The following is an 18,915-nucleotide window of genomic DNA, read 5'->3' as shown; positions in this document are numbered from 1 at the left end:
CCCTCTTCCCAATTGCTTTGTGACTATTTTAAATTGAAACATTCTGTATTCTGTCCACCAGTTAAGGTATTGATGAAAGTTGTGTACTGTGTTGGTAACTAAGTTGACATATTTTTGCTTATGTATGATTTAACTTGTTAAAGTAAACTTGATTAATAGGCTGGTAACCTTAACCGTGCGGTCTTATTGTTGGTTTTTTTACATTGATTCATCCTATTAAGTCTGGTGATTCCATCTCATAACATTGACTGCCTTCCCCCTTGCCCCCCTCCTCCCTTAACTTCACCGTCCAGCACAGAAACCCTTAGGTTTAGATTTGCCTTTATCCACATTCGGTTATTCAAACTTCTTGCTAGCTTTCCATCTGACACCCTCAATAATCTCCACTTTCTCCAAATTTCTGCTATTTGTATTCTGTCCTAAGCTTTGTCTTGCTCACCCATCACCCCATCCTCATTGATTTACGCTTACTCTGAATCACCCGCCACCACCCGCAGTGCAATCAATTTGAAACCTTTGGCTTTGTAAATCCATCTATGACATTGCCCTACTTTCTATCTGCCATCTCCTCTAGCCTTCTGCCAACTCTTGTATGCGTGTTTTCTCTTCTCCTGGCCTCTTTTGCATACTCCTTTTGGTGGTAAAACATTCAGCTGCAATGTTGCTATTTTAGAGTTCCATCTGGCTGATCTTTGCTTCTCCATTTCTCATTTCGCCTTTTAAAAATCTCCTTATATTTTTGACAGAACAGTGGGTCACTCCTAATTTTTTCTGGCTTGACATTTGTATTCCGTATGTCTATTTATGAGACTCTTTATGTTAAGGGTTCTATATAAATGCCAGTTTTAGTTGACTGAGAGCATGCTGGGGATATGGTGACTGCCTGTACTATTTTTGGTGCATACTGTGTGGTACACAATCTCTCATTTTTCATAAATTCGGCCACATTTCATTGAAAGCACTGGCTCACTGATTGAAGCTGACCTTTTCTGTTGGGTATAAGTAAAAAGTACTAGAAAGAAGTCTGGACTGTAATAGTGACCTTGCAGTTAAATTGGCAGTGATTATACAGTTGTTCAGACAAGCATTGGCAATATTTAACATGGCTTAACTGTAATGGATTTTTAATGCAGGTATGGAACAGCTCCCTTGGAACACATCTCGTTAAGTAGGCTGACTGTTCTGCGGAAGAGATACAGGTGATACCCTAATTCATTTTATATATTAAATATTAACTATCTTTTAGCTGTATGTGAATATTTCTTGATTATGTTTTTCATTTTGTTATAACCCTTTGTATGTTTCTTTGTGATTACTGATATCAAATTGATAATTATTACGGCATTGATGTTTTCTTAGGAATGGCTTGGGACCTGTCAAGGAAGGAGAATCACAGTATTCAGTAGTGCACTGCACTGGATATATCAAAGCTTGGCCACCAGCAGGTAAATTCATGCTATTAGAGGGGTAATTTAATTTTCCCTTGTCCACTGCAACAGTTTGTTCACTTTTCTGCACGTGGCCCCACCAAAAGGTTCTTTTTTCCTCTGGTGCCCAACTAACCATGGATATTAGTGCTGTAAAATTTGCAGAAAAGATATTCTGGTGTCATGCTCACCCTTTCTTCTCTTTCTTTTTCCTCCTTACTGTCCCCACTCCCCCAGCTCTCTATTTGTCATCCTTCACATCTGTGTCTCTGATGTCTAACCTTCCAACATTTATTTAATCTCTTGGTAACTCTTTCTCCTTTTCTTCTTGCAATTTTTCTGGTGCCTTGTGGGAAGAGTGCATTTGGGTGAGAGAGGTTGTGTAGGAAGTGGCAGCAGATCAATGCTCTACCTGGGAAGACTATGTATCCCACAATTTAATAACTATTCCTGTGGTATGTTATGGAAGATAACCTGTTCATATTTCATTATTGCATTTGTGTACATTTATACATAAATGCTAGAGAATGGAATGGCTGTTCTACTTTGCACCTAGCAACCATGTTCGGAATTTCCAGGTAATCTAGCATTTCCTATGAATGACCTGATGATGTACCTTAACCCGCTCTCCTGGAAAGCACAACCTACTTCTCTAGCAAAGGTTTTTTTTTCCATATCTGAATTCTGTCCAAATCTGGAGTAACATTACTCCATCTTCTGTCAAACGTAAACCAAGTTGCATACCGTAGCATGATTTATTCCGCACTGAGCAATGCTGGGCTTTTCTTTGAAGCAATGTGGAAAGCTATTTGATGAAATGTTGGGATTAATTTCTTGCTGGTGTGCTCAGAGACTGCGCACACATTTCACATGCATCACAGAATCAATTTTACAATCAAAACTAAGATTTTTAGAGGTTGTGTTAAGACCACAAGAAGGGTCATTATCCCCTAATTTTAGTCATTCTTAACTTCTGCAGATCCCTTAGTAGTTTATGGGCTTTTTGTTTCTGAATTGCTATTCACCCTTATCAAATGGGTACTTTGTGCTTCCATGCTCTGACCTTCAGAACTTGTATGCTTAAAGATGTAATTGATGATTTGGAATAGTGTTGCAAGTTTTGACCTGGTCTTAGTACAGCACTGAGGGAGTGCTACACTGTGGATGTGTCTTTAGGGTGTTAATCTAAAAAGTCCGTCTTTTCAAGGAAAAGATCTTGTGACCTTATTCAAAGAGGAGTGGGGAGTTGTCCTGGTGTCCTGGCCAGTATTCATCCCCTCATTAACTTGCCTTCAGTAGATTGTCTGCACATTATCTCATTGCTGTTTGTGGGATCTTGCTGTGGAACAAATTGGTTGCATTTCTCTCTACATTACAACAGTGACTACAATTCAAAAATTCTGCACAGGCTGTGAGGTGTTTTGAAACAGCTCTGAGGTCATGAAATGCAAGTTCTTTGTTCCCCATACTGCAATTTGAAAATTATCTCCGTTTCATTACTTTCTGTTATTATTTGTTGCTTTTTTGCAGTACAAGACTCCTTCTGCAGTGATTTTGCCCCATAGCACAGCAATTGTTTCTGTAGTAATGGCTACACTACTCCATTGAGCCTGTCAGTGACTCATGGGCTTCTATGAAGAAGAGGAGTGCAGTACATTAGTGTAAAGGCTGGAAATCAGAAATATAAACAAAAAATTGCTGGAAAAACTCAGCAGGTCTGACAGCATCTGTGGAGAGAAAGGCAGAGTTAACGTTTCGAGTCTGTATGACTCTTCTTCAGAGCTAAAGGGAAGTAGAAATGTGGTGAAATATATACTGTTTAAGGGGTGTGGAGTATGTGAAGCTGGATAGAAGGCCAGCGATAGGTGGAGGCAAAGGAGAGATTGCGAAAGATGTCATAAACAAATGGTTAAAGGGTTGTTAATATAGGTGGTGCTGGCTAAAGGAGGTGCTAATGGTGACACTAAGAATGGAAAGCAGACTGTGATAATGGCAGTACCAGGGTAAACACTCTGGAAAGTGACAGATGGCACTAGTGGGGGTGGGGTGGGGGGAGGGGACGGCGGTGGGAAAAAAGATTGAAAAGGCTAAAAGCTGGCGATAAAATAATGAATAAAAATGGAAATAAATTTGAAAAATAATAGTAATGAAAATAAGTGGGGAAAGAATAAATAAGTAGAAATAAAAATGAATATAGAAAAAAAGTGGGGATCAAAAAGGGGTGGGGATGGAGGAGAGCGTTCATGGTCTGAAGTTGTTACACTCAATGTTAAGTCCGGAAGGCTGTAAAGTGCCTAATCAGAAGATGAGGTGCTGTTCCTCCAGTTTGTGTTGAACTTCACTGGAACAATGCAGCAAGTCAAGGACGGACATGTGGGCAGGATGGCGCGTTGAAATGGCAAGCGACAGGAAGGTCTGGGCCATGCTTGCAGACAGACCAAAGGTGTTCCAAAGTCTGTGTTTGGTCTCTCCAGTGTAGAGGAGACTGCATTGGGAGCAGCGAATGCAGTAGACCAAATTGAGGGAAGTGCAAGTGAAATGCTGCTTCACTTGAAAGGAATGTTTGGGCCCTTGGATGGTGAGGAGGGGTGAAGTAAAGGGGCAGGTGTTGCACCTTCTGCGATTGCATGGGAAGGTACCATGGGAGGGGGTTGAGGTGTTGGGGGTGATGGAGGAGTGGATCAGGGTGTCCCGGATGGAACGGTCCCTAAGGACTACCGACAGGTAGGATAAAGGGAAGATGTGTTTGGTGGTGGCATCATGCTGGAGTTGGCAGAAATGGCGGTGGATGATCCTTTGAATGCGGAGGCTGTTGGGGTGCAAAGTGAGGAGAAGGGGAACCCTATCATGGTTCTGGGAGGGAGAGGATGGTGTGAGGGTGGATGTGCGGGAGATGGGTTGGACGCGGTTGAGGGCCCTGTCAACCATCGTGGGTGGGAAACCTCGGTTAAGGAAGAAGGAAGACATGCCTGAAGGATTGATTTGGAAAGTGGCATCATCAGAACAGATGCGACGGAGGTGAAGGAACTGAGAGAATGGGTTGGAGTCCTACAGGAAATAGGATGTGAGGAGCTGTAGCCGAGGTCGCTGTGGGAGTCGGTAGGCTTGTAATGAATATTGGTGGACAGTCTATCACCAGAAATTGAGACAGAGAGGTCAAGGAAGGGAAGTTTCAGAGATGAACCACGTGAAAATGATGGAGGGGTGGAAATTGGAAGCAGAATTGATAAAGTTTTCCAGGTCCAGAAGAGAGCAAGAAGCGGCACCGAAACAGTCATCGATGTACCAAGAAAGGAGTTGTGGGAGGGGGCCTGAGTAGGGCCAGAACAAGGAATGTTCTACATACCCCATAAAGAGACAGGCGTAACTGGGGTCCATGCAGGTACCCGTAGCCACACCTTTTATTTGGAGGAAGTGAGACAAGTTAAAGGAGAAATTGTTCAGTGAGAGAACAAGTTCAGCCAGACGGAGGAGAGTGGTGGTGGATGGTGATTGTTCGGGCCTCTGTTCAAGGATGAAGCGGAGAACCCTCAGACGATCCTGGTGGGGGATGAAAGTGTAGAGGGATTGGACGTCCATGGTGAAGAGGAGGCGGTCAGGGCCAGGGAACTGGAAATTATTGATATGATGTCGGGCATCAGAGGAATCGCACCTCATTTTCCGGCTAGGCACTTTACAGTCTTCCGGACTTAACATTGAGTTCAACAACTTTAGACCATGAAAACTCTCCTCCATCCCCACCCCTTTTTGATCCCCATCTTTTTTCTATATTCAGTTTTATTTTTTAATTTTTATTTTTTCCCCACTTATTTTCATTATTATTATTTTTCAAACTTATTTCCATTTTTATTCATTATTTTATCCCCAGCTTTTTGCCTTTTCCATCTTTTTTCCCACCACTGTCCCCTCCCCCCACCCCACCCCCACTAGGGCCATCTGTCACTTTTCAGAGTGTTTACTCTGGTCCTGCCATTATCACAGTCTGCTTTCCACTCTCAATGTCACCATTAGCACCCCCTTTAGCCAGCACCACCTATATTAACAACCCTTTGACCTTTTGTTCATGACATCTTTCACAATCTCCTTTGCCTACACCTATCACTGGCCACCTAACCACCTTCACCTGCTCCACCCCCCCCTTAAACAGTGTAAATTTCACCACATTTCTACTTCCCTTTAGCTCTGAAGAGTCAGACAGACTTGAACCGTTAACTCTGTCTTTCTCTCCACAGACGCTGTCAGACCTGCTGAGATTTTTGTTTTTGTTTCAGTACATTAGTGTAGTAGTTATGGTGCTGGACTATTAGTCAAGAAATTTTCAGTGCAAAACCCACCATGATAGTAGTGAATGTAAGAACAAGAATAGAGGAAATACGAATGGGAGCATGAATGGGCTTTATGGCCTTTTAAGCCTGCTCTATGAAATTGAATTCAATAAACTGTAAAATAACCAAAGATGTATATAATTTGGCTCATTAATGTGCCTTGCCACTTTTATTGATTTATGTATTTGTGCTCTGAGCTCCCTTTGCTCCTCTACCCCATTTAGATTCTTAGTTTCCAAGTAATAGGTGAACCCCTCCATCTTAGCAAAATGTAATACCTCATGCTTACCTGTGCTGAAATGAATTTGCTCATTATATGCCCGTTCTGCAAGGTGCAAAGAAGTTATATTAGAATGACACGAGGGGCAAGAGGCTTTCGTTATGTGAAGAGACAAGAGAAGCAGGGATTGCTCTCCATTTGCCAGAGGAGGTTTAAGCTTGATTTAATAGAGATGTTTTAAAATCTGAGCAGTTTTGACAGAGTAGGTAAAAATAAATAGTCTCCGCAGACAGGAGTGTAGGTAACCAGAGGACACAGATTTAAGATCATTGGCAAAAGAACCAGAGAGAAGATGAGATTTTTTCAAAGCAGTGCGTTGTGATCTGGAATGCACCACTTAAAAAGGTGGCGGAAGCCAATTCAATAGTAACTTTCAAAAGGGGATTCAATAATTATTTGAAAAGGAAAAAGGTTACAAGCTATGGGGAATCAAGAGAATGGAACTAATTGGTAGCTCTTTCAGAGAGCTGGAACAGGCACAATGGGCCGAATATACTCTTCTGCTGTTTGATTCTATGATGCCGCTATCAAATTTCCATTATTTTGCCCTCCAGTTTTCATCATTTAAGCCCCTCTTCTAAAAGCAATGACTTAGCTGTGACACTTTTTCAGAAAGGAGAGAAATACCTTTACTGCCTTGACCAACTGGCCATTCATTCTACAAGACACATTAGCTTTTGGTACAAGGATTAGTGGACACATATGTAAGGATTTGGGCAAGAGATGCAGGGGGGCTGTGAGGAAGAACTTTTCTATACAGCGAGCAGTGATGATCTGGAACTTGCTGTCCTTGAGGATGGCGGAGCAGAGATGAAGGAAATTGGATGGGCATTTGAAGGAAATAAACGTGGAGGGCCATGGGGATAGAGCAGGGAATGGGACTGACTGGATTGCTCCATGGAGAGCTGGCATGGATTTTGAATGGGCCAAATGACCTCCTTCTGTGTCATAAGTGACTCTATGATTTTTTGACTCTATGAAACTGACTGTATCAACAAGGTGTTCCAGTAGAGATTGCTGAATAGCAATCAGGAGTAGGATTATTTTTGCTTCTCCAGCCCAAAGGTGGTGGTGAATCCAATATGCTCACTACTGAACAATTTAACCAACCCAGAATATCTCTGTATAGGCCAGGCACAGAAACGCAGTGCTTCTTGATCTATATAACCCAGTGCAGAACCATACATTACATTTACCCATTGAACCATGGAGGAGAATCAATTCTCCTCCATCTACCATTTTTACCGCAGCAAATGTCACAATGTTTTAGCCTCAGAAACAATAGAGTTTTACAGCACGTAGAGAGACCCTTCGGCCCATCGTGTCTGCGCCGGTCATCAAGCCCCTATCTACTCTAATCCCATTTTCCAGCACTTGGCCCATAACCTTGTATGCTATGGCATTTCAAGTGTTCATCTAAATACTTCTTAAATGTTGTGAGAGTTCCTGCCTCTACCACCCTTCCAGGCAGTGAGTTCTAGATACCCACCCATCCTATGGGTGAAACATTTTTTTCCACAAACCCCCTCTAAACCTCCTGCCCCTTACCTTAAGTCCATGTCCCCTTAGCCAAGCTCTTCCAATGCAGCTACAACACTGGCATTTACCCGGCAATGTGGAAAAACTGCCCAGGAATGCCCTGTCCACAAAAAGCAGGACAAATCCAACCCAGCCAATTACCGCCCCACAGTCTACTCTCGATTATCAGCAAAGTGATGGAAGGGGTCGTCGACAGTGCTAACAAGTGGTGCTTACTCAGCAATAACCTCATTGACAATCAGTTTGAGTTCCAACAGGGCCACTCAGCTTTTGACCTCTTTACAGCTTTGGTTCAAACAAGGACAAAAGAGCTGAACTCAAGAGGTGAGATGAGAGTGATTGATGAGAGCCCTTGACATCAAGGCATTTGACCAAGTGTGACATCAAGGAGCCCTAGCAAAACTGGAGTCTATGGGAATCAGGGGGAAAACTCTCCACTGGTCGGAGTCATACCTAGCGCAAAGGATATTAGTTATGGTTGTTGGAGGTCAATCATCTCAGTCCCAGGACATCACCGCAGGAGCTCCTCAGGATAGTATCCTCAGCCCAACCATCTTTAGATGCTTCATCAAAGACCTTCCCTCCATCATAGGGTCAGTAGTGGGATGTTCGCTGATGATTGTGCAATGTTCAGCGCCATTTACGGCTCCTCAGATACTGAAGCAGTCCGTGTCCATGTGCAGCAAAATGTGTACAACATTCAGGCTTGGGCTGATAAGTGGCAAGTAACACTCATGTCATACAAGTGCATGCAATCGACATCCCCAACAAGATAGAATCAACCACCATCTCTTGACATTCAAAGGCATTACCATCGCTGAAGTTGTTCTCCCCCCCAACCCCCACCCACTATCAGCATCCTAGGGATTACCATTGAGCAGAAACTGAACTGGACTAGCCAAATAGATACTGTGGCTACAAGGGTAGGTCAGAGCCTGGGAATTCTGTGGAGAGTAACTCACCTCCTGACTCTGCAAAGCCTGTCCACCATCTACAAGGCACAAGTCAAGAGCATGATGGAATACTCTCCACTTGCCTGGATGAATGCAGCTCCAACAACACTCAAGAAGCTTGACACCATCCAGGGCAAAGCAGCCTGCTTGATTAGCATCCCATCCACCGCCTTCTACATCCAGTTCCTCCACCACTGATGCGCAGTGGCAGCAGTGTATACCGTCTGCAAGATGCACTGCAGCGACTCACCGAGACTCCTCCGACAGCACCTTCCATACCTGTGACTTCTACCACCTAAAAGGACAAGGGCCGCAGATGCATGGGAACACCACCACCTGTAAGTTCCCCTCCAAGCCATGTACCTTCCTGACTTTGAAATATATTGCCATTCCTTCACCGTTGCTGGGTCAAAATCCTGGAACTCCCTCCCTAACAACATTGTGGATGTACGTGCACCACATGGGCTGCAGCAATTCGAGAAGGCGGCTCCACATCAATTTCTCAAGGACAACTAAGGACAGGCAGTAAAAATGCTGGCCTAGCCAGCGACCCCCATGTCCTGTGAAAGAATAAATAAAACTAGGTCACAGATAGGTGAAGAGTCTTTACTCCCAAGAATCTTCCGAACTGTGGCATGTTGTCCCAGTTTGTGGAAAACCTACACTGCCTGCTATATCAGTTCCCAATGTAAAATCTACATTTTTAATGAGTAATTTGGAAACAATACCAACAATAACAGACCCCTTTACAAATACATTTTTATTCAGCAAACATTTTGAAAATTCTAAATCTTCTGCTACCAATAAACTTTGAGCTGAGCTAATATCTCATGGCATAACAACATTTCTAGGTTTTTGCTTGGACAAAAGTGGAGTGAAGTCCATTTCAAATATAAATCCTTCATAATCCTTCGCATCCCTATCTACTCCCATGGCAAAAATATTAGAAGCAATGGTTTCTCACAAGCTTCACTCTTTGATGAAGCTTTTGTTTATTCGTTTCTATTATCCTTTTCATTATGGTTAAATTCCTGTTCATGTTCATTTGGTTTATCTTTCTACCCTCTTTCACTATGTATTCAAAGCCTTTCTTTTTCCGGGACAAACTGACTCTTTTCCCTTTCTCTTTGAGCCTCTAATTCAAGCTTTTAAGATCCATTTGCTGCGCTGTTTCTTTTTCTTCCAATTCAACTTTTTTTCATCTGCAGCTGAATTCTGGCCAATTCAACTGAATTGCTACCAGGACTAGCTTTTTCTTCTAGTTCCAAATGCTGTGGTAAAATAGCCACATTTCTGCTTTTTTTAGCACCTGCTTTTGCCTCTTATCTTCAATTCTTCTGTTAATTCTATTAAGCTAATCTTGCTTAACTATTGCAACACACCCAGGGACAAATCTTCCCTTTCCAGAAGAGTCTTAGCAACTGACAAAGCCACTCTGCTTCTCAATAGTACAAAAACATTCACCATGAAATTTTTTTAGATTAAATTTTAGCCATATCTCAGCACATACCGTATCAGGCTATGGGTTCAAATTCCCACCAAGAACCCCCAATTTTATTATGATCCTGTTAGGGACCATTAACATTTAAGTAGAAATCTGAACACCCAATGATTAGCCAATAGAATTATGCCGCAAGATTTCATGTTTTTAAATAACAAACTTTTTATGAAAGAATAAAACAAAGAAGTACTATTAACTCTGAAGTTTTTAATTACGTATGTTATGCGCTTTGTTTTACTTCTTGCTTTCCCCAAGAATTCCCTTACACGTTACAATATTTTAGTTATTTACTTCTGAAGGGACCACCCAAAAGTATGCCACAGTCGTCCAGAATTCACTTTAATTCTCTAGTGTTCCAGCTATTCTCCGAGGTAAGACCTTTTGTTACAGCACACTTGATTGTGGATTTCTCAGTCCTTTGTTCTGGTTGCCTTCTTAAAGCTTCCAAGCTATCTCTGCTGGTTTGTTTTTTGTCTCAAAGCTCTGTGAAGACCACTGTAGATTTTCAAACTAGATTACCTTCTTGTCTTTTTTCCCCTCTCAAAATCCAAACTGAGATTAAGCCCCATTTGCATTTTACATGGTGAACAATGAATTTAGTATTTTGTCTGCTTAATTGCAGACCTGACTAACTTTTATTTTCTTTGACTGTCTGCTCTTGTTGAGCTACAAACTACACGAGAACCATGCTGCAACTTCATGTCTTCTGAACAAAAACCCAGCTTAATTAAACATGAGAACCTCCCATCTCCCACAGTCTAACTCCATGATGACATGGCATGCTTTGGGACATAAAAGTATCAATGTTGGCCTTTGACCCTGTAACACATGGATCATTTATATTGCTAATGGATGTAATTGCCCTTTCACCAGACTCTCTGGGCCCATGATGAAACCTCCATGTTTGTAAAACTCTCCCAGCTTTTTTTCATCTGGAAACCACATTCAAATTTACATCTTTTATTGAAATAAGTGGCGACCTTTCAGCTATAGCTAAGGCTTAAAAATGAGTCATCCATTGTTCAAGTGTTTACACCTCTTTCTCTCGGACCTTGTAAGATGAACATCGGTTAACTTTTAAGTGTAATTAACTTCAAACTTGTTTGAATTTCATTTACTTCAGGGTTGCTTATCAGTTTCTTAACCTGATTCCCTGATTTCTCTGCAGTTAAAACTTTAATTCCTAAAACTAAAAGTTATATTCGAAAACATATAAATTATGAATTAGGTATTCGTAGCACTTACTCATGTAGAACACTGTCAATATTATGAAATCAGCACTAATTCTCAATCATACTGGCATGGAAGGTTTTTTTCCACCAATGTTATATCTATTTAATATTAAATACAGCACTTGCATGGATATGTAGGCAGATTTATATAATTCAATATTAGATTGGTTGTGATAATATATCTGAAGCTGGCAATCAAAATGGTTTTTCAGACACTATATCATCACTATCATAACTGTTCTGATGGGGACATGTTGACAGATATACACCAGGACTGTCTTCAAGTGTCTGTGAGGCAATGTTGTTTATCAGCAAGACTAGCAGAATCTTTCACAGCTCCTTCAACTTGCAGCTTCCTATGTAAATATAACAAGTTCAGGAGTCACTACTGAAGGAGAAAAGAACGATGTAGTGCCTGAAAGAAAAAGCAGGAAGTGTTTTACTTATGAGCCTCCACTTCCAGATTTTGATAGAATTATTCATTATGTACCATCTGAGGGCGTTCTGCTCCAGAAAATACAGGATTCCAATGTGGCCGTGTTTTGTTGGAGATAACATTCCTTTCATTAGTCGTGACATGAAAGTTCATTCTTGGCAAAAAAAAATGAATTTTAAATTTAAAAGCTAAGGATTAGGAAGTGAGTGGGTTAATTTTCTATCTTGGATAATAATGTAAGAACTTTATAGTTTTGCTTGCTTTGGAAGTGATTAAATATTTTCTGTTTAATCTAATCAATGACCTTAAATTGATTGGCTCACTTTTCCCACAATAATCTTTGTTAGATTTCAAGGCTTTTTCCCTCTCCCCTTCTCATTATTTACTCTCTTGTTTCTGATTGTATTTACCATTTTCTGGTCGAGATAAAAAATATCGTATTTAAGAGGCATCCACTAATCATGTGTCATAACAACAGTGGAAGCCAGTTTATTTCTTGTCACACACTGTTTTTGTAAATGTTAGAATTCATCTGAGATTTACAGGTGACAACCTACATTTGATCATCAGCCACACAGTTATTGTTCCATCCAGCATTTTGCCACGGGACTCTATATAACAGGTCAATGTGATCTGTCTAGTGTATGGATGAAAAGAGTTAGCATGTTTTCTGCTTTTGTGTTCTAGTTTGCTTCTCGTTTTCAGCCTACACCACTGATTAGCAGCAATGCGAAAAAGAGAGCCAAATGTGTAAGTCTTTCCTTGTCAGTACATGGTCTCTCCATCGGCAAGTCCTCAGCAGTGCCTCCTGGTGGCGACACACAAACTGGGTCCCTCACAGCCCCAGGCTAAAGCCTCAGAGGGAATATGGCCCCCAGACAATGCAATGTGCAGGCCACCAGCATGTAGACATGCCCAGGCACTCATGAACCAAACTCCCAGCAATGGGTGAACAGCTCCACTGCCTTATGGATGCCTTGGGACAGCTGAAGGCTAAGGGAGTAAATGCTGTCAAAAAAAACTTGGGCTGGAATTCAAAGGCAAACTGCTGTCTAAATATGTTATTTTTCTGCAACTCCTGTAACCAGGCTGGTGCCAAACGTAGTGCTTTGCATTTTCCTTTGAATTCAACCGGGGAGGTCGAGAGGGGGACCCTGAAGTTTGGGCAGCCCAGAGTCTCCAAGAATTTTGCCAAGGCATGTGCCCTGGAAACACTGTAGTTTCGCTGCGAAGCATTAACACAACACAGGAGACAGCAGTTATGTGTAGTAAGCCCAACTCGATTAGTATAGAGAACAGGTGCTAAGGGCTGTCTCTGGCATGACAGACTATCCTGTCCCACTGGTGAGCCGCTGCCCATCTCAAGTAGGGCAGCCCCCGATAGTAAGGTGCTGACCCACCACGGTCCATCTGCTTCAATGGGTGCTTGGAGCTTAGAGTCTCTGCTCAGTGAGTGAACGGAATCCATCGTGCCAGGTAAACAAATGAAAAGAAAGAAGATGCCATCTCTTTGATTGCCATGCTAGAACATCAGGGCAATGTGCACAAGGTTGACAGACAACTTTGCAGCTGGTCAACAACGTGCACAAGACCGCTATGATCGGCATAGAACTCCATAGGCTGACATTGACATAGTTTCCCTACAAGAGACAAGGCTCAATGAGAGCGAATCACTGAAAAATAATATTATTGTGTCTTCATCTGGCAGGGGAATATTTCAGAGGAAATGTGTGAACAAGGTGTAGGTTTCACTGTAAGGAACTTACTACTCTCGATGGTGGAACACCCCACAAATAGTTCAGAATATGCTCTCTCCACCTGCCTCTCAGCTCAAACCGGGTCAGTTAACCTCATGTGTATCTATGTTCCAATGCTGTGCTTCACTAGAGAGAGGAAAACCAGTTCTAAGAGGAGCTTGACACTGCTATCAGCAGAATTCATATGTCAGAACATTTTTACCTGGTGGGGGATTTCAACATGAGTGAACGCAGACCATGAGGCATGACCCTCCTGCCTCAGACATCATGGCCTGGGAAAGAAAAATGAGAATGACAGAGACTATTTGAGCTTTGCTGCTACCATGAGCTTTGTGTAGCCAGCCTTCAGAACAAACCTTGCCACAAGGTGACCTGGAGATATCCAAGGTCAGGGCATTGGCACCAACTGGATCTGATCACCAGACGTGACTTTCTCAGCAGCATTCTCAACACACTGATCTGCCACAGCGCTGACAGTGATACAAATCTCTCTCTGGTGTCGACCAGTGTTAGGATGCAAACTTGAAGCTTTTTCATTCAAAGTAGGAATGCTGTCCTTGTATCAACATTAACTATACCGCCTACCCAGATAAAAACCAACAGTTCCTCATCTCGGTTGAACATGCTCTCTGGCATCCCCACACAGAGTGCAGAAGGAAAATGGAACATACTTTGTGAAGCCTTCTACAATACTGCACTCTTAACAAAAGCTAAGCAAAAGTGAAAAAACACTGATTGTTCTGAGGCTAACATCAGTGTGTCTGTCATTGAGTGCAAGTGGTCCACTCTCATTAATGCAAGAGATATTTGAACGAGAAGACTCTGAATGCACTAAGAATTGCGCAAAGTAAAGTCCTTGAGTCTGCCAGGTGGCGTGTCAGTGACTACTGATTACAACATTGTCAGAATATCCAGATGTCCTTCAACACAGGGGATGCGAGGGGCATGTATGAAGGGTCCAAAAGGGCAACAGGTCCATCAGCAGAGAAAATGGCCCTTGAAAACCACGGCATCACTGACTGCAATAAACAGTTCGAGAAATGGATGGAACACTACCTTGAGTTGTACCCTAGGGAGAACACTATCACCAAGAAAGCTCTAGACATCATAGAAAGCCTGCCTGTCATGACAAAATTGGATATTGAACGCATGGTGGAGGTGCTTGGCAGAGCTACTGACTCACTTGCCATAGGTAGAACTCCAGATGCTGATGCTATGTCACCTGAACTCATCAAGCATGGGAAACCGGCACTCCTGCAGCATCTGCACAGGTTTCTCTGTCTCTGATGGAGGGAGGAGGCAGTGCCCCAGAATATGCAAAGATTGTGGCCTTGTACAAGAACAAGAGCAACCTCAGTGACTGTAGCAACTATTGAGTCACCTACCTGCTTAGCATTGTGGGAAATGTATTTGCCTGTGTTGCCCTTGTCAGACTGCAGATCCTGGCTGACTGCATCTACCCTGAATCCCAGTGTGGTTTCAGAACTGGAAGATCTATAAATGACATGATGATCTCAGTCTAGCATCTGTAAGAGAAATGCTGTGAACAAAGGAGATCATTATATATTGCTTTCATCGATCACACTTTGACTATGTGAGCAAAGGTGATCTGTTTAAGCTGTTGGCAAAAATTGCTCAACATGATCTCTTTTCATGATAACATGAAGAGTAAGGCCAGCTACAATGGGACAACATTTTGAACCAGTGGGATCTAGAATGGGGTCAAGCCGGGTTGTGTTCCAGCACCGACACTCTTCGGCATATTCTTCTCTTTGCTGCTGTCATATGCCTTCAGGTCATCTACAGACGGTGTCTACTTACATACCAGAACTGACAGAAAGCTATTCATCCTTGCTCACCTGAGATCCAAGACAAAGATGTGCTGAGTACTCATCAGAGAGTTGCTCTATGCTGACGTTGCCGCACTAGGATTCCATACCGAGGAACACCTTCATCGGCAATTGGACAGACTCCCTCATGCCTGTAAAGAGTTTGGTTTGGCCATCAGGAAGGCAAGTGCCATGGTCCAGAATGCTGTCATACCACCATCTATCAGGGTTGATAATGTGATGCTGGAGATTGTTGATAGCTTCATATACCTAGGCTCCACAATCACCAGCAATCTGTCACTTGATGCTGAAATTAACATATACACATTGCAAAAGCTACAGCTGTTGTGTCCAAGCTGAATAAGAGAGTGTGGAACAACAGCAACCTGGCTGAGAGCACCAAACTGTGAGTCTACCAAGCCCTTGTCATCAGCACATGCACTCTTCTACAGTGGTGAGACCTGGATGACATATGCTAGGCAGGAGAAAAGGTTGAACAGGTTCCTTCTTTGCTGTCTCAGACATATCCTCAGCATCTCTTGGCAGGATAAGCTCATCAACTATGAGATCCTGGAGCATGCTAATTCCATCAGCGTACACTCATTGCTAAGTAAACAAAGTTTGCCTGGCTTGGCCACTTCATCAGACCTTCTGTACAGTGAACTGGCCACTGGGTCATGACCTCCTGGGTGTCTACACCTCCACTATAAGGAGGCCTGCAAGCAAGATATGAAGATGGTGGGCATTGACCCTGACAACTGGGAGACATGAACTCTGGAGGCTGACAGTCTGGAAGGGCATTAAAAGAGGCGAGCAGAAACTAAAAGCTCAGCCGACCTAGAAGAGGGCCCAGAGAAAACAGAGGCTATCGAATCTTGTACCTCCTCCATCCACTGTCTTCCTCTGCAGAAATGCAACAGAGGCTGCCATGCCAGAATGGGGCTCCTGAGCCACACCAGGCGATGCTTAACACAGAGTTGTCCACCGTCGTCTTCCAAGAAAGAAGGCTACCACCACCATATTTATATAGCACATTTAATGTAATGAAACATCCCAAGGCACATTGTAAAACAAAGTATGACACCAAGCCACATGAGGAGATGGTTGTCAAAAGGCAGAATGCTGTGGATGCTGGACATCTGAAATAAAAAACAGAAAATGCTGGAAATACACAGGTTATGGCAGCATCTGTGGAGAGAAACTGAGTTAACGGCCAGAATTTTCCAATCCCGTCCGCCGAGGGACTGGAAGTTCCTGCCTGAAGTCAAAGGACCTTTGGCTAGTTCGTCAAATTTTCAGTTCCTCCTGCAACGATTCCTGCCATGGGCAAGACCACAAAATCCCGGCCTATGTTTCAGGTCACTGACCTTCCACTGGAAGTGATGTTGGTTTTGAGCAAGGGTTGGGGGGACAAGACAAAATAAGGTCAGTGATAGGGTGATCTACATTTGGTGTCCACAATGTAGAGGAGACCACATTTTGAGCAGTGATTACAGTACACTAGATTGAAAGGAGTACATGTAAATCGTTGCTTCACCTGAAAGAAGTGTTTGGGGCCTTAGATAGTCAGGAAAGTGGAGATAGAAGGACTGATATTACATCTCCACGTTTGCATGGGAAGATGCTGTGGGAACTAGACAGGGATGATTGATTAGCGGATCAGGATATCACGGAGGGAACAATCCCTCCGGAATGCTGAAAGTGGAGGGCGGGGAGGATGTGTTTGGTGGTGGCATCACACTGGAGTTAGCGGAAATAGCGTCAAATTGTCCATTGAAAATGGAGGTTGGTAGAGTGGAAGGTGAGGACAAGGAGAACCCTATCGTGGTTCTTGGAGGGAGGGGAAGGGGTGAGAGCAAAAGCGAAGGAAATGTGGCGGACACGATTGAGGGGGCCCTGTCAACCGCAGTGGGGTGGAGGGGGCTGCGGGGAGGAGTCCTCCTGTTGAGGGAAAAAAAGCAGACAACTCAGAAGCATTGTTGCAGAAGGTTACATCATCAGAACTCCCAGTTCCTCCATCTCCATCATATTTTTTCTGGAAATGAACACTAGTACAACCCTGGGCCTAATACACTCTCGGAGAAACTCAATAGATAACTTAGCTGTTCTTAATTTACCTGTGAATCAAACTATGTTGTTGTTATCCCAAATTTGGTCTTTGCTGTACCTCTGTTTCAGGTATACAAATAGTCGCTTGTTAGTACAGAGCTTGAGTATTGCTGAAATAATACACTGTCGAAGCTTTTCGTCTTGCATTCATGCCAAATTTCAAAGGAAGCAACAATCAACAGCATAATTCGTTCTAATTTCCATAGTGTTCATTTCCAGGTGTATTGATAATGTTTCAGTGAGCAGGGACTTGTCCTCTGCAGTAAAGGGAACATGTCTAGGCATTGCACCTTTTTTGAATTAAACAAAAGCATTGGGGACAATAGTTCTCTGGTATATTCTCTATGGCAATGCCTTGAAGAATCAGAGTTAACTTGTAAACCAATCAGCACCCTTTTCTCATGCAGCATAAGTTATGCTACCCTTGAAATTTGGCATCTGCCCTGATGAACGCAAGACGAAAAGCTTCGGTAACATGTCTCTTTTTTACCAACGATGAGCAAACGCGACAAAGCCTGTTGCTCGAACACGACGCAGAGTGTGATGGACAGAAATATGTACAAATGTATTCATGGATTGGTACTGGATGTCCAGTGGCATTTTGCAGATTGAATCAGAGGAAACGTTGCTTCATAATGGTGGTGGGTTATGCCAGGTAACACAGGGATTTGTGGCGACTGACTGAATAAATAACTCTTCTTACATCGTATTTCTGGTGTTTTTGTCATTGTTCTGGGGATATAATTCTGGGATTTTGTACCGTTTTCCTTGAAACCTGTTTTGCAGGACTGGGCTTTGATAGCATGGGAATGTGACACTTCTTGGGAGGTTCCAGGATCTGGCAGCATTGGAGAGATGACTTCTTTAGAACTGACAGCACTGATGTGGAATCTGAATGTTTGACATTAGTAAGTAGGTCCCAGAGTTTCAAAATAGGGGACCAGGTGACCCAATGTCTGGGGGCGTTCTATGATCTAATGGCAACCAAGGCAGTGGCCCCAGGATCTGACAGCACCAGGGTGTAGGTCCTTGTGTTTAGCTTTACTAATCGGTGGGTAGCGAGGATGGCCCAAAGATTTGGCAGACCTGAGTTGGCAACTTGGAATTTCTTTGACATTGATAGTTTATTTGGAAAGCTTGGTCTGCCTTCTCATTGTAACTGTGTAAATAGCTAGCACAGCTGCATGGTTAATTATTTCTGTAAACAAATGATATTTTGGAATTCTTAGTCGAAACCATTCACAAAAGTACCTCAATCTGTTTCCCTGTGATGGCCTTAACCTTCTGAAGTTTTTTTAAAAAAATACACACTTCAAAAGTTTTTAGTCTGAAATTTCTCCTTAAACAACTTCTGAAATTCATCTTCCGACATGTTAATCATTTGGAAAAGCAAACTGATATAATATTATCTGTAAAAATATCTTGCCTTTTTACTGTCCAAGATATGTAATTTCAGTCAACAGCAATCACTTAAACTTAAGTATTAAAAAAACCAGCTGTGCAATCTCCCTCTCTCTCATGTGTTTG

General features: G+C 42.7%; 1 protein-coding gene across 3 annotated transcripts in view; it reads left to right on the top strand.

Moving 5' to 3' along the window:
* Positions 1-18,915, top strand: part of arnt2 (aryl-hydrocarbon receptor nuclear translocator 2) — a 357,501-nt gene that overhangs the window by 150,796 nt on the left and 187,790 nt on the right. For all 3 annotated transcript variants that reach the window (XM_078530482.1, XM_078530481.1, XM_078530483.1), the window contains exons 6-7: positions 1,134-1,199; positions 1,360-1,445. In XM_078530482.1, the coding sequence (XP_078386608.1) occupies positions 1,134-1,199; positions 1,360-1,445 (152 nt within the window). The remainder of the gene's footprint in view (positions 1-1,133; positions 1,200-1,359; positions 1,446-18,915) is intronic.

Source organism: Cetorhinus maximus, chromosome 26, assembly GCF_964194155.1.
Source record: "Cetorhinus maximus chromosome 26, sCetMax3.hap1.1, whole genome shotgun sequence".
In the NCBI taxonomy this organism is placed as follows: Eukaryota; Metazoa; Chordata; class Chondrichthyes; order Lamniformes; family Cetorhinidae; genus Cetorhinus; species Cetorhinus maximus.
This window is presented reverse-complemented; position numbering and strand designations above follow the sequence as displayed.